The sequence below is a fragment of the Pezoporus occidentalis genome, unplaced genomic scaffold (genome assembly GCF_034315485.1).
Source record: "Pezoporus occidentalis ecotype Australia unplaced genomic scaffold, CSIRO_AGI_Poc_V1 ctg70, whole genome shotgun sequence".
Taxonomy (NCBI): Eukaryota; Metazoa; Chordata; class Aves; order Psittaciformes; family Psittacidae; genus Pezoporus; species Pezoporus occidentalis.
Window position 1 is genome coordinate 3,919,189 of NW_026916053.1, and position 22,121 is coordinate 3,941,309.

At 50.2% G+C, this 22,121-nt stretch overlaps 1 protein-coding gene across 2 annotated transcripts; it reads left to right on the forward strand.

Annotated features, from left to right (window-relative positions):
* Nucleotides 1-19,168, forward strand: SLC17A9 (solute carrier family 17 member 9). 2 transcript variants are annotated; one of them, XM_062642042.1, is made up of 13 exons: nucleotides 6-311; nucleotides 8,109-8,306; nucleotides 9,831-9,970; nucleotides 10,640-10,739; nucleotides 11,475-11,605; nucleotides 12,276-12,372; nucleotides 13,229-13,325; nucleotides 15,286-15,373; nucleotides 15,688-15,722; nucleotides 16,274-16,389; nucleotides 16,849-16,904; nucleotides 17,042-17,071; nucleotides 17,181-19,168. In XM_062642042.1, the coding sequence occupies exons 1-13, from the start codon at nucleotides 217-219 to the stop codon at nucleotides 17,342-17,344; spliced, it is 1,347 nt and encodes a 448-aa protein (XP_062498026.1). In that variant the 5' UTR covers nucleotides 6-216; the 3' UTR covers nucleotides 17,345-19,168. The 2 variants fall into 2 exon arrangements, with proteins under 2 accessions (XP_062498027.1, XP_062498026.1); XM_062642043.1 differs by lacking the exon at nucleotides 8,109-8,306 and having other exon boundaries at nucleotides 1-311.
* The last annotated feature ends 2,953 nt before the right edge of the window (nucleotides 19,169-22,121 follow it).

The window sequence follows — 22,121 nt, forward strand, 5'->3', positions numbered from 1 at the left end:
CTGTGGGTGCCGGATGGAGACCACGACCCCGCCGGGGGCCGCGGGTTCGACACCGCCCCGGGACCGGCACCGGGGACAGGGACCGGGACCCGCCCGCTGCGGGACTTCCCGGAACGGGGCGGCGGGAGGCGCTGACACGTGGCCGCGGCCCGGCAGGGGGAGGGAGCCGGCGGCCGCCGCGATGTGAGCGGAGCCGAGGCGGAAGGCGCTGCCCGCATGGCCGCGGGTGGCGGCGGCAGGAAGGTGCCGGTGAGCAGCGCCGAGCACGGCGGCGTGAGGAGGGATGGCGGCGGGGACCCGCACTGGTCCAGGTAAGGCTGGACCCTGCTTCCCCGCTCGCAGCGCTCTCCCGGGACACCCCCCACAGCATCCCTCGGTCCCTCGCCACCGCCTGATGCAGCTCCAGGGAAAGATGCAGCTTCGGGATGGAGGGGGTCGGGAAGCCTGAGGCGGGGTCGGGAGCGCCCGGTGTTCCGCGTCGGGACCGCGGCCGGGATGCGGCCGGTCCAAGCCCGCATCGCCCCGGTGCTGTCCCCCCCCCAGCGGGTGCAGGAGGATGGGACCGGGGTACGCGGCCTCACCACCCCGGGCAGTCCCCGCTGCTTCGCTTTGCCGGCTCCAATGGAGATGGTAGAGGAAAAGGTGAAGCTCTGAGATTAGTGTGAAACAAGAGGGGGAAAAGCCTTTTGAGCTTATTTCTGGCCTGCAGTCATAGTGCTGAGACCACTGAGAGGTTCTTATCGAAGTGTTGCAGCAGGGATGCTTGTGCTGGTGATGATAATTACTTAAGGTAAAGTCTGGAATAGTTGCTGGGCAGCAGCACGAACCGTTCTTGAAGTTAAGTAATTAAAACACTTAAAACATTATTAAGCCCAAACTGAGCACTTTTAACAGTCAGGGGATAAGCAAACGGGCCAGGTTGGATGGGGCTTTGAGCAACATGGTCCAGTGGAAGGTGGAACACCAAGGGAGGAATTGCCCTTTCCAACAACAACAGGCAGCCACTGGATAAATCGAGGTTTATCATCAGTCGCTTCCTGCAGGGGCAGCAGGATGATGGCTGCTTTAAACTTCCATCCCCAGGGGGACTTTTCCAGCAGTCAGAGCCCTGAAACTCCAATCAAACCCATGCTTATCTCACCTAAAAGGTCTCAAAAGCAGACTTTTGGTGCTGGGGTTGCTTAAAATTGGAAGACTCTTTTCCCCAGAAGCACTTAGGAATATTCCTTTCTCTCTGTCTCCCCCTTTCTAACTTTTCCCTCTGTGAAACAGGAGGGGTGGGAGAGGAAGAACCTCGCACCAAGTTTCCATGAAGCGAATTTCCATTTAGATGTTCTTCCTCTAGTACAAAATCAACACATTTGGCCAGAATGAACCCTCCTGTTTCCCCAAATCTCTTTGAAACCCCTCGATAACACTTTCCCAAATGAAAGTGGATGTAGATGAAGACAGTCTGTGGCTCGAGACAGACGTATTTTGCAGTGATTCTGATCATCTTAAGTGCTGCTAGTAATAGGAAGAACCTGGTTAAGGCAAAGGAGCAGCAGGATAACCATTACTCCCATCAGATCCTTATCTCTATTGCTGTCATTTACCGAAGCTGAGCTCCTTTGCCTGTTGTTTGGTGTAGACACACACATGTGGTCACAGCCCATGATCGACCAGGCTTTATGGGCAGGCAGAGGGTGGGAAGGGCAAAGGAAGAGCAGAAAGGAGGAGCGAGCAGCCCCATCATGGTGCAGGTTGGTTGAGTTGGACAAAATCCCTCATTGGGTGGTTTAAAGTCAATCTGGTGGCCAGTTTTCAAACAGCATATGCAAATAAAGAGCTCTCCCCATTTCCCAGTGTGAGTTCTTGCCAGGAAGGCAAGGTCTTATCAAGTGGGGGAAGTGACATGGGTCCTCCTTTCATGCTCCTACAAAAGACATACCAGGCAGCCTTCCAAGATCTGTCTGCGCCGTCAGTGCAAGGAGGGATCAGCAGTTATCTTGGCAGGTTTATTTTGCCATCTTTGTTCATGCTGCTTCTTCTTTTGTCCTTCCCTTTCTCAGATGGCTTTTCCTTCCTCTTCCATGTTCTTGCCCTGTGTTTCATCCTGCCTTTCCAGCTGCCTTTCCCAAACGTTTGTGCAGGTTTCCAATGGCTCCGTTATTGCGTGTCTCCTCTTCCTCTTCCAAGAGCAGCACTATGTAGCGCATCTGGACATTTAGATAGCACTTTTAAATGGAGATCTTAACGTGCCAAAGCAGGACCGGGGCATGTAGATGTGTTTAAGCATCTCTGGTTTAACCGGGGGAGGACCGAAGCAGTAAGAAGATAACTCAGTTGCCAAAGGCTGCACACAAAGTGGGTCCAGCAGCAGATATGGGGCTGGCATTTGGGGTGGTGCCTCCAGCAGATAAACACAACATGGAAAAGTCAGTGTGTCCTGGGAAACAGATGACTCCCGAAACCACTCTGCCTCTCCCAGCCTCTGGCTACACCCGAAGACAAGGGATTTTCTATCCGTTTCTTTAAGCTCCAGAGATAACAGGAGTCACAGCACTGGCCTCAGGCTGGTCTCCAGTCTCCTGACCGCGCTCTGTGCCTGGAGCCAGCGGTCCCGTTGTGTTTCTGAGTCCTGCCAACACGTTGTTGCAGCTTTAGTTGCATTTGTTGGTGCTGGGGTTATTTTATTGTACCCATTCCTCACCCTGGTTTTAATCATGACCTCGCTGAGGACTTTATCCCCTTGGAAAACGTAAGGAAGACGCAGTTCATGCTGGCTGCCCCATGAATGCCCTTAGATCAGCGTGCAAAGCATGCGAGTGCTGTAGCATTATGTTTTCCCACCACCTCCACTTAACAAGCCTTTCCAGCTCATATGAGCTGCTGAAATCTTATTTCACCCCTGCTTTTGCCAAAAGCAAGAAATGAAGAGAGGGAATAAACCCAGAGCCGTGCTCGCTGAACACCACTTTGTTGCCATCTGCGGCTCTGCGCAGGGAGCTTGTGCACAGGAGGCGGGCAGGAAACCAGCAACTTTCCCAGCAAAAAAAGCCCAGTGTCCTCTGTGCTGCTCTTGTTGGCTGTCAGCGGGTGCATGGGGAGAGAAAAAACCCCTCCTCTAAACCCCAAAGCTCCTTTTGACAGCAACAAATCATTAGCTTGGAGCCAGTCTGCAGCGTGACAAAATCAGCTCGAGGAGGGGAGGAATTCACCTCTCTCTTGACAAGCGTGATGGATTTCCAAGGAAGGGAGGAATTCTTGTTGAGGGAGCAGTGAGAGGACGGTCAAAGTGCCTTAGAAATAACTACCTGGGTATTACCTCCCTGCACAGGAGTGTGGGCATGGCTGCCATGTTTACGCCACATCAGTCAGGCTGCAGTTGTGGTGGTGATTACAGTAAATTAAAGCCATAGGCAAGTAAGGTGGAAAAGAGGTTTTAGAAGGGGGATGCTCCAATGGGGTTGGGAATGGGTGACAAGGAGGGAAGCATCCCATGTTGAGGCAAGTGACCAGGCAGAGGGGGACTGCAGGTATGTGCTGGGGATGTTCCCCTGGGAGGTGGTCCCATGCTTGGGCTGCAGGGTGCCCTTGGTCCGGAGCTGTTGGCCCTTCAGTGTGGCTGGGAGCTGGGGACCAGCATGTGGGCTCATCCCCATCCTGCTCTGGGGTTCTGGCAGGGATGAGCGAGTGTCCACTGCTGGTGGTGGGGATGAGCAAGCAGGTTGGGGGCAGTGGAGGTGGCTCCTGAGGATGTATCCTCCGTGCATCTCCCACAGAGCTATTTCAGTCTGTTTATAGAGAAGGGAACTGAGGTGAAGATGCCCTAAGGGTAGGCGGTGCGCCCTGCTGCCGGTGCTTGTGCCCACATTGGCCATGGCACTGCTCCAGCACAGATCAGGAGCTACAGCTCCCAGATCTTCTCCCACTTCCAGTTATGGAAAACACCCACAAACCTCAGAGACAGCTTCTGGCCAAGAGCTGTTGCTGGGGCAGGCTGTTTGTAGCATTGCTAACACAGCTCTTTTACCACCTGAAAATACCCAATGGCCCAAACCCGTGCCTTGAAGGGGGTACTAAACTGTGATCTGATTGATAGCCTCAACTCCAGCAAGTCCATTTTAACAGTGCCCTGCAGTGTCTGCAGACAGGCAGAGCAGGGGGAAAGGGGGGAGCAAGTCAAGAGAAATAAAGTTAAATAAATATTTGCTCTGTGGCATCTACTGGAGAAATTCCTCCAGCAGGAAAACACACTGCAAATAAAGATACCCTGTGCTGCTGGCTCCCCTTCCACCGCGGGACAGCTCAGCTTGGGTTTGCCTCTTTAGGGCTCTCGGGCATCCTTGGAAATCAATCCTAACCACTGTGCCCTGGGCAGGGGACCTGTTCGGTTGGTGGCAGCTGGGTCCCAAGGGCATCGCTGGGTGCTGAAAAGCAAAGCTGTGACTCCCCCTCCAAGCACCCAGGGCTGTGTTTAGAGGAGGACCAAGGGACATCAAGCAGAGCTGCTCAAATGTAGGGCTGCTGCAATACAAAAACCACCCAGGAAGAGTCATTAGGGCTTGAACTAATTATAGTCTGTCTGGGTGGTGGTTGGCGGTTATGAAATAGGAAGTGTTTTCTAGCTTCATGACTGCTGCACTCAGTAAAGAGGGTTTTGGTGCCATGCAGAGGGGATGCACCTGCAGTGCCTGGAAGCAGAGAGGCAGGACAGGTCAGGAGAGCACAGACTGGGCACCAGCGAGTCACTGCCATCATGGGCATCCAATTCAGTCAATTAGGTGTCCCCAGACAAGCTCTGGTTGTTCACCTGCCAATAGTTTGGGGGTGGCTGCCCCTTCTCATGGAGGTTTCTGCCCCACATAGCTGGGGCTTAGCCAGGACCATTGTGGGGAGATGCTCAGTCTGTCCTCTTGGCTGGTGGGATGGGCATGGTGGCACCAATGACACCGATGGCTGCGACCTCCTTAAGTTTAGGTAGGTTTTATTCTGACTCAGTTTGGTTGTCTCCAGCACAGATTATCTCTACCTCCCTCCTCAGTTAATCCATTAGACTAAATTCATTAATCCTGATAAAGCTCCACTTCTCGGACGGCTGCTTTTACCCCCCAAAACTAGTGTTTGAGTTGTCATTATTCCTTACTTTTTGAAGGAGAGCTCTATTTCCCCCCCTCTGTGCTAGTGGAGGTTTCTCCTGTAACCTTTGCTGTTGTTGTTTTGCACTGAGCAGAGCATTGACTCATCGGCAGCCTCTGTGATAACTACAATTAGGAGAAAATGCATTTAAGAGCTCTTTCCTCTGATGCAAGCACATCATTGTCCTTGCAGAGGAATAATTCTTGCTATGTTCTCAAGTGGGTGTGGGCACCCAATGATTACATTTGTCACTCGTATTGTTTGAGTGGATTGTCCTACCTGGATATGCTACCTGTGGAGCAAGTGGTAGTCTGAAGCCGTCTTTATCACCTCCACTTGTTTTGAGCACAAGTCTCTACTGATGCATTTAAACATATGGGAAGAGAATATGAATGTATAGAGTGGAGTAATCAAAGCATTGGCACTGCATCATGTACCTAGGGGCTTATATAGTGCTCCTGAAAAAGCATATAAGTCAAGAGAATAAATTCACTGGATTTCTATCCAAACATCACCTGGGGATGAGGATTGTCAGGAGAGCATCCCTGCCTGGGAATCCCTTCCCACTGCTGTATCTGAGCTGTGCTTTGAATGGTGTTCGTCCCTCCACACCCCTAAATCCCCCTGAGTGCCCCAACACAGGGGCTGGGGGCTTGGGTGGCTCTGCCCTCCTTATTGGAGTGACAAAGAAGCTTGGGATCTCACAGCATCCCCTCCTGCCTCTCTGTCCTGAAGCCAGAGCTGCCTGGCAGCCTGCTCATTGCCATTTGGGGTTCAATCCATTAGCACCAACCTGTGCCTGCACCTTCCTTGGGCACGGTCATTGCTGCATTTCCCAGTTGCTAACATGGAACAGACCATGGCAATATTACAAAGAGAAGCAGAGTAAAGGCTGCTTGAGCTGCACAAGTCTTTTTCTCTCCATCTCACACCTAGCAGAGTCAGACAAGGTTTAGGGCCAAGGAAGAAATGTCGTTCTAATATCCCATTAAATGCTGCTGTGTTCATCAGAATAACTGCTGGGAGAAGAGGCAGAGCTCATCCAGTGAGAAAACTCATAAAGCTCTCCCTTTGCTCCAGGGGGAAAAGCACAATGTAGAAAACTACCTTGGCAGCTAAATAATAGGAGATACCTACGCACATCGCAGGCTGCTGCCTTTGACTTTGTCGCCTCAATAGCTGCAGGTTCAATAGCTCAAAATAATCATTGGAGATAACAGGAGAGATTATGGAGCTGCTCTGGCAACAGCCCATTTTGATGGGTGCAGAAGGTTGGTCGCTTATACCTGCGAGCATCCCGTCTTGGATTGTCTCAGACTCCCCTCCATAACGTTTTCCATTGCCAGTTGCTCCCCATCTGCCCTCTGATGGGAGATTTATACCCAAGCCCTGCCCATGTTGTCCTGCTGGGCTTGGTCTGACCAGGCCACGTGGCATCCAGGAGCCTTTGGCTTCATTGTGCTTTCCCATGGGAAGGTGAAGTTGGTGGATCTGCTGATCCCAGAGCTGATTAAAAACCAAATCATACCAACTTCAGGTACGATTGCTGCATCCCTTCCTCTTACTGCGGGACCAGGAGGGACTCTGAGAGCGTTTATCAGTTCAAATGGGGCAGTTCAACCCGTGCTTACTCATTCCCCCAGCAAAGATACGTGAGGTTTTCTGGTTCCTGTGTTATTTCCTACGTGTCCACAGTAACAACGGTTCCAACCTCCAAATCACCAACTGAAACCCTTCCAGTGCCTCCTGCCAGAGGTTGGCACTGAGCTGCTTATCTGCCCTGTCAGCAAACAGCAATAAATCCACCTCCGATGGGTCCAAGTGCCCGGCGTGTTCTCCTTTTCATTGTTCCTTTGCCTCCCGCCGTGAGGGGCCGTTTGACACGTTTATAAATGGGTTTGTGCTGTGTGGGATTAACCTGCATTTATCATCGTTCCAGGACAGAGGGATAAGTGCTCACTTTGACACACGAAGTGACCCAGGTTGGTTCCCGTGCGGGAGGTGGGTATGTTTAGTGGGGTGGAAAGCACAGAGGTTAATGCCCCGGTACGGTGAATTCCGCAGTCATCTCTGGAGCAGAGCGAGTCTGTTTGCCCAGTGCTTTTGTGCTCTGGGCATAGAAATAACCAAATACGAATGGTGGCGTTCATACTAAGCCTTCAACTCCGTGATTCACAGCAAAGGGGGATCCAGGCTGATGTTAGTGGGACTGAGGGGAGGCAGAAGAGTTCAGGTATCGCAGCTTGAAGTTTACAGGAGGATGTGGGTCTCTGCTCCAGAATAACACTGCTGACTTGGAGCAGGAGAAAACTGCTTTCCCACTTATTTCCAGCCTGTATCTTCTGAAGGGGGGTGCACTTTTCTTGAGGCTGGGTACTTATGTACCAAAAAATGTATTCTGTTAATGTATTATTGCTCATATTATCTTAGGCTTCTTATCAGGTCAGCCTGGATTATCTTGCTCCTCTCTTTGGGCTATTTAGCCCCATCATATCTTGTCTCTTACTAAAGAAAACCTCCATCTCTCTCCTATTTAGGAGGAGTACCACACAGCCACCCTCCCTGGGGAATGGGTAGGAATGCCAAATAGCAAATGTTTGCTACCAAGACGGTGTGTCTTATGCAAATACCTCCAACCTCATGCGCTGACCTTTCCTTTGTTATCCTTATCTTTTGAAGAACAGTTTCTAAAGCTTTTGTTTGGGGAAAAAAATGCAAACAGGTTCCCCCTCCTTTCCCTCTATCCACAGCAATGCAGGAGCTGCCCATTCCACCTTGCAGCCTCTGGACAGGCGTTATAGTGTTTGGGTTGAAAGTTAGCATCATTCATAAAGTCACCAGCTGTGTCAGAACCACTGTGCCACAGGGGATTGCGTTGACCTTTCTGAAGACAGACTCAGCTTGCAAGCAAAGACTGACCCGTGAGCCCTCGCTGTGCATGGATCTACCCCACAGACCATTCCCCATCTTCCTCTCCCTCCTTGCAGACCCGAGGCCCGTGTCTGGACGGTGATGTTGCTGCTGGGGACGTGCCTGCTGTACTGCGCCCGTGTCACCGTGCCCATCTGCGCTGTCGCCCTGAGCACCTACTTCGACTGGGACAAGAAGCAGTCCGGGATAGTGCTCAGCAGCTTCTTCTGGGGCTACTGCTTGACACAGATCATCGGGGGACACATCAGTGACCAGTACTGGAAACTGTTCTCATGTTGGCCTCTGCTCAGGCTTTATTTAATGACACAGATTGGTTTTGACCAACCTCAGTTCTAGTCTTGGCAGTGCCAAGTTTCACCTTGGGGCAGTGATGGGGTGAAGTGTATCCATGGGGAGATGCTTTATGGGGCACTGCAGATTGCTCTGAGAGCTGTTGAGGTCTCTCCACCAGCCTCACTCAGGGTCTATAGCTCTGATTCAAAGGGGATGTGTAGTTTTGTCTGATTAGATTCCTTTGCCTTGAAATTGCTGCACTGCTTACAGGGCAGTATGCACTGATGGACTTTGCATAGCCAAAATGCCCAGCAAACACAGGGGGTATCCACACAACCATTGTGGCCTCAAGAGCTCCTACAGAGCAACTGCCAGGAGAGATCTACAGTCACATTAATGGACACTTCAGACCAACATAGGGGTTTTGTCACCTGGAAACAGTGAAGAGCACTTCTATACCAGCGTAATTCCTCTGATGGAGGTTGTTTTTAGCACTGCTTCCGTAATTGGAGTGAAAAAAGCAAACCCACAGGCTTATATGAAAGAAATAGTGGGTGTGAAGCAGGATTTATTTTAGGGAAGTGATAAATGCTGATGCTCTTCATGAGCTGGGGTTCATGGCTGCTGCTCATTGTCCATTTACAAACAGTTTGACCCCAGCAGTGTTGGACAGGAAGGGTTTATAGCTGCAGTCACTAACCACAAGAAGAAAACGTTTCCTTTTGCAAGCCCTACAGCTTCGATTTGATCTGCACAGCCCGTCTTCATTTTCAGTTCAGCACCTCCAGTTTTTCCACCCTCTGTTCTCATGCACAAGCAAACCCCCATCACAGTTTCCATCATGTTTGGGGAAAACAAGCGTCTCCATTTTATCACATCAATTAAAAACCAACTTCCCCAGCTAACTGTAAGGAAAGATCTGAGTAATCACCTGCTCGGGTTCCTTACCCCAGCCACCCCATTCTTAGGAGGCTTTGCCCATGAAATCCTTTGTGAGGAACACATGCCTGGAAGAGGCACCTTATCCATGCAGTGCACTATGCTGTTTCATTGTGTTCCTCAATAGTTTCCAAGCAAAAAGTCACATCTGAACAGGCAGATCTGGTGCAAAGGAGCAGATGGAAGAGAAAACACCATCACTGAGCAAGAGAAGCAGGATGGCGACGGCAGCTTGAGCTTCCCCTCTGTTAGAGCCTTGAGCACATCAATGTGGTGCTGCCTCTAGGGTTGGTGTGTGCTGGAGCTGCGTGGGCAGCACTGGTGGCCAGTGTCCTGGTGGGAGCAATCCCAACTCACTGCCTGCTCCAGGGGAGGCTGAGGTGGGAAGGGACAGGAGGTCACAGCTGCTCCTGAGGGGCTAAAGACGTTTGTGAGGGAAGAACAGGTTTGACTGAAAGGTGGCTCTTAAAAACAGGCTGAAATGGGAAAAGCCCTTGGGTCCTGGCTGGGGGGCTTTGCCCTTTCGCCCTCCCCTTGGTTTTGATAACGTGGTTTCTGTGTTCCAGAATAGGAGGTGAGAAAGTCCTCCTCCTGTCGGCATCGGCCTGGGGGTTCCTCACGGTGCTCACCCCGCTGCTCACCCACATCACTTCTGCACATCTCGCTTTCATGGCCTCCTCCAGGTTCCTCATGGGGTTGCTGCAAGGTGAGACCCATGTCCTGAGCCCGTGCCTGTGTCCGTCTGCCCGTGGGCTTCCTTGCACGGGGGCTCTTGTGCAGTGAATTCAGATGCAAGCCATGTGCTTTGCGCTGCATGGACCCTTCTCCTGCATGTTTGAGCCATCCTCTCTGCCTCAAAACTGTCTCCACATCCAGGACTTCCACTGGAAAAGAAGGTGACATCTCTAGAGAAAGCCACTGACAAATCATTCCCCTGTAGAAATCTCTGTGCCGGGCAAGGGCTGCTGCTTCTGAAACCATCCCTGTTCCTTCTTGGTTTTCCATGTCTTAAAACCCCTTCAAAGCACTCGGCTAAAGTCAGTCCTTGCTAAAACTTTTGGCTCATTTGGGATGATTTCCCTTCCCTCCTGCCAAGCTGCAGCGCTTCGAGCTGCTGGGATCAGTGCATTGGCACCGATGGATTTACAGCAGCCAGGGTAATGATGAAACCAGGGGTTATGGAGAAGGCCACAAACAAAACTTCCATGGTGATGGATTCACTTTCATTGTTTTACGCCCCTGTTTTGTATTCACCAGAGGTTTTGGTGCTTTGTCTCGGTGTTTATCTCCTGCTGGGTTCTTTCCATTTGCTGTTGGTTTGCTCTCAAGGGCACAGGAGCCTGACTGCTCCCTGCCCTCCTCCCGTTGCTTATAGGGGTGTATTTCCCATCTCTGGCCAGCCTGCTATCCCAGAAGGTCCGTGAGAGCGAGCGAGCCTTCACCTACAGCACAGTGGGGACCGGCTCGCAGTTTGGGTAAGTCCCGAAGGCTTTGAGCAGCGAGCAGCAGTCTCCGGACATCCTACGTGGTGAAATGCCATTGAAGAGTTGGAGGCAAAACCCACAGCCCAAACTGCACGTGGCTTCCCGGGCCCTTGAGGACACCGGCTGCAGCTGAGGAAGCCTCAGGCAGTTGCTGTGGGGCATGTCAAGGGTTTATGTATGGTTTTAGCTTTCTTTTCAAGCCAGACTTCGAATGGGGTTTGCAACATTCGAATTACTGTGGGAAACAGGCTGATTCGGTAGGAAGAGCAAGGGCTGGCCTGAAGCTGCTCACCTGTCCTCTTTGATAGATGGGGTAATATAACGTCTCGTGTTAATGGCCACGAGAATATTCTTTCTAAATGGAAGGGTTGCTTAAAAGCCAAATGGAAACATTCCTGTGTTTAATCACTTGGCTTTCCAGTGTTACACATTCTCTGAGATGCTTCCTGGGCCCCAGTAACCCCATGTTCTTTACTGGTATGTGTGTTCGAGGGGCTGGTGAGATCCTTTCATGGTTTCTCCTGCCCGAGTGAGGGTCTGGCCCAAGATGCCATGCAGGGAGTAGGGCAGGTTCCAAAGACACAGTGTGATAGGGCTGATGTGCAGCAGCTCTTTTAAGTGCATTTAGTGATGTGTGGCATCCACCCTGGGGAGCATCTCCCACTGATGCATCCAGTCCCAATGCTCTTGACCAAACCTGTAATCCAAGGGTGTTTTTCCTTGCAGGACACTGGTCATTGGTGGTGCTGGATCTCTCCTCCTGGATTGGTATGGATGGGAAAGCGTTTTCTACTTCTCTGGTTTGCTCACTTTGCTCTGGGTTTACTGCACCTCCAAGTACCTCCTGAGTGAGAAAGGTAAATCCAGTCACCTGTATCCCTTGTGCTGGCAGTTTTGAGCTCTGGCATTGCTGATTTCCTATTCCAAGTCCCACACTGGATTATATTGCTGCCAAGAGCCTGATCTGACTCCTCGGTCCCCTTAAGTACCAGTGAAAACACCCCACAGAGCATGATCTTCAAAGTGGATTAAGCTAAAGCAGGGCAAGATTCTTATTCCAAACAAAGAGCATTTACACACAGAGCTTTTAAAAACCAGTTAATCTGGAATGTCTCTTCCGAGGTAACTGTCTGGGAGTAATTCCACACATGGGGAAAGCCTTACATCTGGCTACAGCATTCTTAGTACAGTGTGACGTGTGGGAGCCCAGCTCATGAGGAGCCTGGCGTGTGGCTGATGCTGCACAAAATGCAATCCTGGTCCCTGCCCAGGGGATTTTTCATTCATTATAACAGGAAATGTAACAAATGGGTGAAGGTGGCTGGATGGGAAAAGTATGTGGATACAGTGGGAAAACGTTGGTCCATATGAAAAGGTCTTTTCAGGAGCATTCAATAGCTGTATAGCCAAAAAAACAAGGGTGAGGAGGAGATTGAAGGTAGCGGTACAGCGGCCTCCCAAAGCTCCCTCCAGCTGCACAGAAAATCACTGATCAAAGCTTCCCTTTGTACGTTTTCTTCCCTGCAGAACTCATCATCCCCATAGACTGTTTAATGAGAGGCCTCTCCATATCCAAGCAGACCAAAGTTCCTTGGAAGCAGCTGTTCAGGAAGGCACCGATATGGTAGGCAGCTCCGGTGGCCTTGAGCATCGGCAGGGCTGGGGAGCAGCCTCCTCCCAAGGGCTTTTCCTCCCCTCTGTGCTTATTTCTTCTGCATATGTGTGTTTTGTCCACTTATATATGTATTTGGGGAACACGACCAGCTTTTCCAACCCCTTCTGTATAAATAAAGAACTAAAAAGGTAAGCTTGACAAAAGGGTTTATGTCCTATCCAGAGGAACGTCAGGCTTCGATGTTGCTGGCAAATCCTTTTCCTTCACAGGCTGTTTCCTGGATGTTGTGTGCCCCTCTGGAGTGATATTCTCCACCAGTCTGGTTGGAAATGCTGCTTGTAATGGGCTCCTAAGAAGTGCTGCTCGGGGGTGTTCTCACTGGTGGCAAAACATCTTTTTAATAGCTCTTTTTCCTTCGGGATGATGCATTCGGTACTGAAGCTCATCCAAGCATGCTCCCAAGTGCTGTATTAAGACAGGGAGGAGGGGTGGTGGGGCTGCAGGGCAGCAAGCCCATTCCTGCCTTGAATAACCATGGAGCATCTGCTGATAACAAATCCCTAGGAAGCCCTAAACACCTCTCGGAGCAGGCCAGCTCTCAGCACTTGGAAATGCACTCACACAATTGCTGCTGCAGTTAACCTTACCTGATGCTGGGCACTGAGTGATGATGAGGAGGAGGAACCAGAAGTGCTGGGAATGGCAAGCCAAAAGGAGTCATTACCTATGGAAACAGCAGGAAGCAATTGTAGCACTGCGAGGGATCCCTTTATAGAGCAGGAGCTGAGAGATTTGGTTGCTCGAGTGCCTGTTTCCAAAGTGACTTGTCCCTCCTGATGATTTCCTCTCTGCTGCGTGTTTCCAGGGCTGTCATCATCGCTCAGCTCTCCACGGCCAGCACGTTTTTCACTCTCCTCTCCTGGCTGCCAACTTTCTTTAAGGAAACTTTCCCCGAGTCAAAAGTAAGTTGGCTCCGAGGCGTTGCAGGTCTCTGCGCGCATGAGGTCGTGCTGGGTACCAGCTGAAATGGGTTGTTAGGGAGGGATACGATGGCAGAGGGAGTTGGTAAGAGCAGGCTGGGAAGCAGGAGGAGGCGGGAGGTTTCTCTGTGGGGTTAGGAGCTGTTGTTCTCCTGCACATACATTTGGAGGTGCATCCTCCCTTCAGGTAGGCAGAGGCTGGTTTCTAGTTGCTTCTTTAGGGATGCTGAAGTGAGGTGGAGCTGGAGCCACTTCATGACAGGGAAGAGAGGGTTATATTTGGCTTTTAGACTGCTTTTCTTCTGGGGTCTCCAAATGGCACAGAGCTCATGATGCTATGCAGTTGCAAATGACCACCATTCACATTTCACCTGTACTGGAATTGTATAGCTCAGGCCTGAGAAAATCATAATTACCTTTAATAGCACATACAAAACTACTACAACAGCTTCCCTCTGCTCAGCACCAACGATGCTCCCATTCATCAGAAGCCTAGGCAATGCTCATCTGGGCTGGGAGCTGGTATTTAGATCTGGTTCTCAGAAACTCAAGACAATCTTTAGGCTCTGTTAGGTTTTTATACTTTCCAGAGCTGCTTACAAATGCCTTTTCCTATTACATGAGCAAAGTGCTTTATGGCAGACTTGATATTCATATTAAAATCATGTATTAAAACGAGCAAACATATTGTAGTGACAAGATCTGTGCACCTCAAGTAATGTGCTTGTGCAGCAGTAATTTACCATCTGTTCAGCATTATATCATGGTGCCTTTATGTAAGATGCTCTATGAGCGTTCCTGCATCTGGTAATCGCTTCATATGTTTTAATATAAAGGGGCTTGAGGATGCTTGATTTTAAAGGATGGATGATAATCCTTAATGTGGGAAGCCTGTGTTGCCTGCTGGTCAATGTCCCTTTCTGCAGGTGGGCTGCCCTTACCACTACTGGCAGCCCATCAGGATGGAGGTGATGGAGGGGTTTGGCTCCAGGTGATGGGCTGTAGGGATGGGCAGTTCAGAGTGCTGGGACTGACTTGCTGAGCCACCCCAGTCTGTGTTAACAGACACCCAACCACAAGCCCTATAGGATAGCGCTTCCAAAAGTGACCAGAACCCAAAGTTCTGAGGCACTGAAAGCTGGAAATGGACCCTAATGTGATATCCAGGAACAGGATTGTTCAAATCCAAGATCACCCAAGAGCTGGCATCCTAAAACCAGGCAAAGAAGGGAGGGATGCCCCATGGGTGACAGGGATACCCTGGGGATGATGGATGGTTCAATCAGCTGAGATGAAGCTCAGCCCAACCCGCACTGATTTCAGCTCCTCGCGGGATCTGGGCACCAAAACGCCTCTGATCTGCTCTAATCCTGATGTCCGGTAATCATCTGTGATTACAACTGCAGCAAGCTCGCTTAATTGAAAATAGGCCAAAATATGTTGCTGCCCATAACGCTTCCTAATCCTGGCGTTAGAAAATCCAGCTCTGTTCCCTCAGCTTCACAGGGATGCTGCTAATGAGGCTGCAGCTAATGGCGGAATCCTGCTGGCAGCTTTACTGATGACCCACAGGGCAGAGTAAAGTCTGTACTTGCTTTGCAGGGCTCTGTGGCTCTGCCACATCACCTTTAGGAGCAGTAAACTTTAATCCCTCTTTCCCAGAGCTTTCTGCCTCTGCAGGGTCACCAGGGCAAAAGGAAAGACAAGAAACCCACAGATGCGACAGCCCCGTGATGCTCCTGATGCCTTAAATACTTTGGGGTCATGCAGGGTGTAGCAGGGAGCTACATAAAGGGGGTATAAAGGGGGTAGAGAGCATGCAAGCAGTCCTGATCACTCCATTTGTTTTCCTTTCTACAGATAACACAGACTATCACATAAAGTGTTTGCAAAGAAACTCGGCTCTGACAGCAAACCTCTGTTGACTTTTGCTCCCTTTCAGGATTGGGTGTTTAATGTAGTCCCCTGGCTGGTTGCGATTCCAACAAGCTTGTTCAGTGGATTTCTGTCTGATCATTTAATCAGCCAAGGTAAGAGCTCTTTTGGCTTTTTCTCAGCTCTTATTTTATGTGATGTGGGAAGAGGACCTGGCTGGGAGGAGGTGGGCTTGTTGGTAGGGTGAAGACCCAGCAAATAGACGTGAGGTTCTGATTTGAAAGCAGAATAAATACTTCAGGGTTCAAAGCCCATCCATGTGCTTGAGGCTCCCTTTGATCTCACTTGCAATATCCACCTGGAGATGAAATCTGGCCGTATGAAATCCACTGACCTTGTGGTCTTCTGGCTGGAGAGCAAAGAGACCTGGTGAGCTGTGCTTAACTCCAGTTCTCCCTTTCTCTTCCAGGCTACAAAACCATCACCATTCGTAAGTTCATGCAGGTAAGAGCTGAAGCCACAAGAGAGACACCTGAGTACCTGCTGGGCTCTGCTTACATGGCAAGATTAGACTTCTTATGGAGCTGGGCTGGTGGTTATAGGTGGAAAGAGGGAAGGGGTGCAGAGTGATTGGTGATCAGTATGTACGGGAAATGAAATACAGCACAAACCCCTGACTGAGGAACAGAGCGTGGACCAAAAGTGATGCTGAGCACAGAGATGTGTGAGTGCTCCAGAGAGGTTTTCCTTCACAGGCAGAGGCCAACTGCACTCTGTCGCTCCAAATGACCCCTTAGATACTGAGGAAATAGCAATGCAAGGATGGACGCAAATAGAAATGCTGGTTGAGAGCACAGCGTATCCTTCCCACCCCGCAGCATCCCATCCCTCTGGACAGACACATAAAGGCAGGACACCAAGGAAAAAAAGGCTTGAGAAGCACCTGGTGCATACGAGCTTTTGCCATTGTAGAAGGGAACAGTTTGTCCGTGAAAGGACTCGCTTTATTCCCTACAGAGACTGTGCTGTGGTGTTTGATTTTCCCTTTCTTCCAGGTCATTGGCTCCGGTGTCTCGAGCATTTTTGCTTTGTGCCTGGGCCAGACCTCCAGCTTCTGCAAAGCAATAGTGTTTGCCTCCGCCTCTGTTGGCCTCCAGACCTTTAACCACAGGTAACCAGCGACAGCAGCCGGAGCTGTGGCCCTTAGCTCTTACCCCACACTTGGCATTTCAGGGTCCGGAAGGAAGCTGCCTCCCTTATTACTGTCAGAGCAAGAAGTGGTGCTTGCCTGAGCATCCTGTGTTGGTCGCTGTGAGGGTGGTGGGGTTCAGTGGGTTGGAAATAATGCAGCAAACCTCTAGTGTGGGGAAGGGCTGGGACCAGCAGGGATTAGGGATTGAAGCAGGGAGGGAATTGCATTTTTGTCCCTCTAAACGCTTGAAGTCGAATCCTTTTCCTCCTGGTACTCTCTGGTGCTGCTTCACTCTCAGCCTCTTTCCTCCTTTCTCCCCCCAGTGCCATTTATTGCCTTGGTCCCTTCCTTTTGTTTGACAACTGAACTCGGGGTGAATGATGAAAAAGGAGCCGTGCTCCATTAAAAGAACCATTTTTCCTCTGTGTTTCTCACTAGTGGCATTTCAGTGAACGTGCAGGATCTGGCCCCCTCGTGTGCTGGCTTGTTGTTCGGTAAGGATTCCTGTGGGAAGGGCTGTTTGTGCAGGGGGGAATGCTGTCATCGGCAGGAAGGTTTGAGCTCTGTGCAATGTCTATTCCATACGTGCAGCCTCAGCTTCCTCCTGTGATATAGCTGCTTTCCTTTCCAGGTGTTGGGAATACAGGTGGAGCCCTCCTAGGTAAAGTACCTTCCTCAATCTCAGCTGCTCCTGGGCAGTCCTATCCTTGCAGGAAAACAGGACCTGGATCTGGAGCCTTTGCATTCCTTTCTCGTCTCTCCCATCCCAGGTGTCATTTGCGTGTACCTGGCTGGTTACCTGATTGAAACGACCGGCTCCTGGATCTCTGTTTTCAACCTGGTGGCTGCTGTTAACAGCATTGGCCTCTGTGCATTCCTCCTGTTCGGGGAGGCCCAGAGGGTGGACACAGACTCTGCATATATGGACCTCTAGAGATGAGTCCAGCAGGCAGCCCAAGGGCAGGAGAACGTCACATCTTTGTGTCTTCGTCGCACAAGTGCCAAAGAACATATTTTTTTAGGTGTTTAATAGGAAAACATATATTGGGACCAAATACATTGTGGGTCTGGATGGAACCCATGAGAGGAAAGAAATACGGAGTTTACCGTGTGCTCAGGGCATAGCTGATGGCCTGCAGAGCCATTCCAGCTCAGCATCTCCATTGAGGTTACAGCCAGCGTGACCAATGTGCCCCAGTCTGTGTGTAGTGGACAAACACCATGTGGCTGAAGCAGCTCATGCGGTGTGTCTCCAAAGGCTGCTGTGGTTTGGGACCACAGGGAGGGCGGATGGTGACACATATCCTCTGAACTAAATGAAAGGAATAATCCAAATGGATGTACCTCTGACCTTACCCCTCTCTTGCGTGCCTTCGTTTGCAGCCTGCTTGATAGGTACAAGCCAGGTTGAGATGAATTCCAGGCTTTTCTGGCTGGATGTCTAGTGTGGACCCAGGGGCATGAGGTTGCATTGATGCTGAGCTGGGATGCGGCAAAGCAAATCTCTCGCATCAGCTGAGCCCATCTTTGCTCAAGGGATCCCATCTCTCCTGCTTGGCTTTACTCCATCCCTGAGCCAATGTAGAGCAACTCCAATGTGGGAGCCAAGCTAAGGTGCAGTTGCCCATGATCAGGCATAGCTGGGTTGACCTCATGGTGTAGGTGCAGCCAAGGAATCCCCTGGGAGCTGTTCTGCCATATGCTGTGAATGTATTGGAAGAGCAGGTCATGTCCTGTACGATGGATCTATTCTCCCACATGCTTTTTGCTTGGTTAGACACATCCTCCATGCGCTCCCAAAGGGACACAGGAGTCTTTCCAAAGAGCCTGCAAGGGGCAGGTTTTGTTTCTGTGTTAAGCATAGAGCAAATTTCTGCACTGGGGATCCATAGCACTGGATGTGGATCCCTGCGGTTCCCTGTGTCAGAGGGGAACACTCGGCTGTACACGCCGCTGAGCCTGAATGTCTTAAGTTATTTATAAATATTTTTAAATCCAAGTGCCAAATTCTATATTTTATGGACTTGAGGCCTGACTCTGCTTATTTTGAGTGGTTTCCCCACAGTATCTCTAGAAGGGAAGGGTTTACCAGCCTCCGGTGTCTGGTTTTGGAGGTGCTGTTTTAAATGTGACTGACGTTTCGTATTAAAGCAATTCACTGCTTTCCCTCCCACCCCCTGCTTACAGCCTGAAAGGATCCCTTTGATAGCTCCAGGAACCTTCAGCTGAGCCTTGGGAGCAGATTCCCCAAGGGCCCTCATGGTGCAGGAAAAGCTTTAGGTTACCCCCTGCTTTTCCTTTTGTTTTGGCCAAATTTCTTCTTGGAGGGTGTGTTGGACCCATGAATGGTCTCTGAATGGCTGAGTTTATAGTGCAAATACCGACCAACTTTGAATTGCAGAGCCATTAATGGGTGCCACTAAGCTGAGTTACTTACTGGGGATATTAAGAGATAAAGATGCGACTGGCTGATGTCTGCAAGAGAATATGGGATCCCTGTGACCTGACGGGGGCTGGGTTGATAAGAAAGTGGTTCTTTTGCTCCTTCTGTGCTTTTTTGTCTCTAAAAGACTCATTGCTACAGTTCTGTATCTGAGGTGCTGCAGAGCCAGGACACACGAATGCTGCTGGGAAGCCTCTTAATATCAGTAGGTAAAATAGGGAGGGCACACAGAGCAAATGCAAGCCAGAGACATCTCTGCCAGCCCTGTCCCTCATCCAGTCTGAGCAGGTGGTTCGCATGGCCTTTCTATAGAGACATCATAGGGAAGAAAGAGGTGTGGGTTTCTTTTCAACATAGAATCATGGAATATTTAGGTTTGGAAAGGACCTGAAGATCATCCAGTTCCAACCCCCCTGCCACGGGCAGGGACACCTCACACTAAACCATGGCACCCAAGGCCTCGTCCAACCTGGTCTTGAACCTCGTCCAACCTGGGTGTTCATTGTTGTAGGTCAGGAGCACAAGGAGGGGATTCTGGTTCTCTCTGCTGCTTGCACCATCTCTTGGGAAAGAGTTGATGTGTTTAAACCACTCTCATTCAAAGCAGGCAGCTTGGCCACCCCTTGGCTCTGCAAGCTGGGAAATTCGGAACTCGTCTTCAATGCGAAGTCAACGCTGCTGCTGTGCCTTCTCTGCAAACTCAGCTAACGCTTTGGCGGGCAGTCCAGGTTACCTCTCTCTGCAAGCCAGTTAAATATCTGAAGTACTTTTGAGGTTTCATTATGTTCGTGCCTCTGGAGAAGTATTGAAACCATTTTACACAGCCGTGCTATTATCTGTTTAAGCAACCTTGCCAAGGCTTGCTGCCTGAGAGGTTTTGTTAGGGAAGGATCTAACAGAATAAAGGCAGTGAATCATTTTCACACTGTCTGAATTCCCTGTGCATGCAGAGATGCTAATCTGCGTGATCAGCCAGGGCCAGACAGAGCTCAAGTGCATTTAATGTGATTAACTCCTCAGGGCTGGTTCGGGAGGACGGGGAGGTTCTCCTGGGAGAATATCAGGGTTGGCAGATTTTCGCAGCATCCTTGTGTGTGTTTGTACATTGGGCCTCAGAGCACATCCATCTGCATCGTACTGTTCAGCAGAGCTGTGGTCATGCAGCATCAGGAGACATGGTCCATTATCAGTTGTTTGAGTAGCGACACAAATGAAGCAAGGCTTCGGTTAGGTGGGAGATCCCCCGAGAGACATCACCTTCCGTCCGGAGATTGCGCTGATAGAAGTAGATCGATCCCTTTGCATCCTCGCTCTCAGGTTCGAACAGATGCCAACAGAGGGAGCTGTTAGATTTGGGATGTAGCAGCTCCGGGCTGCTGAGCGCTGCTGAGCACAGCTGGCACAGCTGGCACGGGCAGTGCGGGTGGTATGGATGGTTTACCTGGCACAGCTGGGCAGTATCAGAGCCCTGGCTGGTGGCTGTCACCGATGGAGCCAGTGCTGGGGAGTTCCAGGACCTGCTGCCCCAGCATCCATGTTCCCTTATTATGTGGCAATTGTACAGTTAGTATGGAAGGGAACAAAAGTTTGGGAGTACCTGTTAAAAAGGTAAATAGCCACTAAAGGAGTTTCCAAACCTCATCTGCAAGGTCATGAGATCAAGAAAATATCTCTAAGGACTGCAGAGTTCACTCTTTTTCTCCTCAATGTGTTCAGAATAAAGCAACATGAATCTTTGTGGATGGTGAAGCATTTAGCAGAATGCAAATTACCCTCATCTTTTCCTGTCTCTTTGCTCCTCTTATCAAGGAATGGGCAGCCTCTGATATACACCCTTGAGCTATTTTGGCCTGAAAAGCTCTAAGAAGCCACAGACCCACCTCAAACCCAGCCCTGTTGCTCTTCATGGGATCCTACCACTGTGTAAAGCCTGAGATAGAAGAATAAGCTCTGCCACATTCCACAAATTATCCAGCTCCCAGGATAACTACCCTGTCTGCCAGGCTGGATCCCAGCTTTCCAGCCTGCCCTGGGCAAGCAGGGACAGGTACTGTGCAGAAGGGACTGGGAATCTGGTACTGGGCTTAAAGGCTGGTTAATCACAGTTATGTTGTATTGCTGCTGTGGGTTGGGACTGATGGATCGGTTTGCATTTAAATAGTTTGGGGCATATTCAATAGCTGGCATTGGAAGGATTCTGTTTTATTGCACTTTGCATAACACAAAATCAATAAACACATTCAAGCAGATGGAAAGCAAAACAGGAGGAAAATAGCACAATTTGGAGGAGGAAAGAAATAGCAAAGAGCACTTCTCGCTGGTCCTTTCGCCTTGAAAACACAAGCAGATGCTCTCCCAGCAGAGACTTGCTCTAACATCCACCTGCCAGCTCCCCAGGGCTGGGACGTGCCCCAAAGACACCACCGCTCTGCAAAGGGCACCCAGCATCGTAACAAGCAAAATATCACCATTTACTGCAGCTGTGACCTACTGCGTGGCACATAATGAGGACTTTTCCATTTCAAACTTTAATGCAATAATTAAGATGTCCATTAAGGTCGTTACAGTTTGACTGCTTGTAATTAAAAATAGGGGTTATGTTGGGGGGGGATGGCAGAGAGCTGCGGTCCAGGGTATCAAGCTCATGCCAGCAGCTTGAAGCTCTCTTCCCTTTTTAATTCCCTGTTTTATTTCTTGCAACCAACTTCCCTGGGTTTGTTTCTAAGTGTCCTCAGTGCAGGTGGCCTGAAAACACATGGAAAACAATCTTAGTTCCATTAGTACGACTTGGTTATAAGGAAGAGCTTTTTCCCTCTTCCGAAACAAGGGTGCTCCTGGGCTATAGTTTTCGGGGGTGTCTCTGTGCAGGGAGACCCTTGGGGCTCTCAGGCATCACCTTAGGCCAGGCTGCCCCATCTGATGGCCCCACAGCAGTGCTGGGGACACGGTGTGAGCCAGGACAGCCGAGCTCCATCAGCAAAGAGTCACAGGAATAACAAACACAGCATGGCCATCAGCTATAGGAACGGTAACTGGGGTTTTATGCTCCAGTTGGTCTCCAGACAGGTTTAGCTCCCTGCTTACACAGTTCCTGGCGCAGGATTAAGGGTGAGGTAGGTTTTAATCCAATAATGAAAAGAGAAGAACCCTCCCCCATAAACCCACATCTTCCAAAGTCTCTCAGCTCCTGGAATGCTAAAGTCCCATTATCCAGTAATAGGATTTGGCACCCTAAAGCACTACTGAAATACTTGTGAAATTTTGCTCC

Excerpts from the sequence above, each read along its gene's own strand:
- SLC17A9 (XM_062642042.1), top strand. The coding sequence starts at position 217 with ATGGCCGCGGGTGGCGGCGGCAGGAAGGTGCCGGTGAGCAGCGCCGAG. Across the intron at positions 9,971-10,639 it reads CCTCATGGGGTTGCTGCAAG|GGGTGTATTTCCCATCTCTG; the intron begins GTGAGACCCATG and ends CGTTGCTTATAG. Across the intron at positions 17,072-17,180 it reads TACAGGTGGAGCCCTCCTAG|GTGTCATTTGCGTGTACCTG; the intron begins GTAAAGTACCTT and ends CTCCCATCCCAG.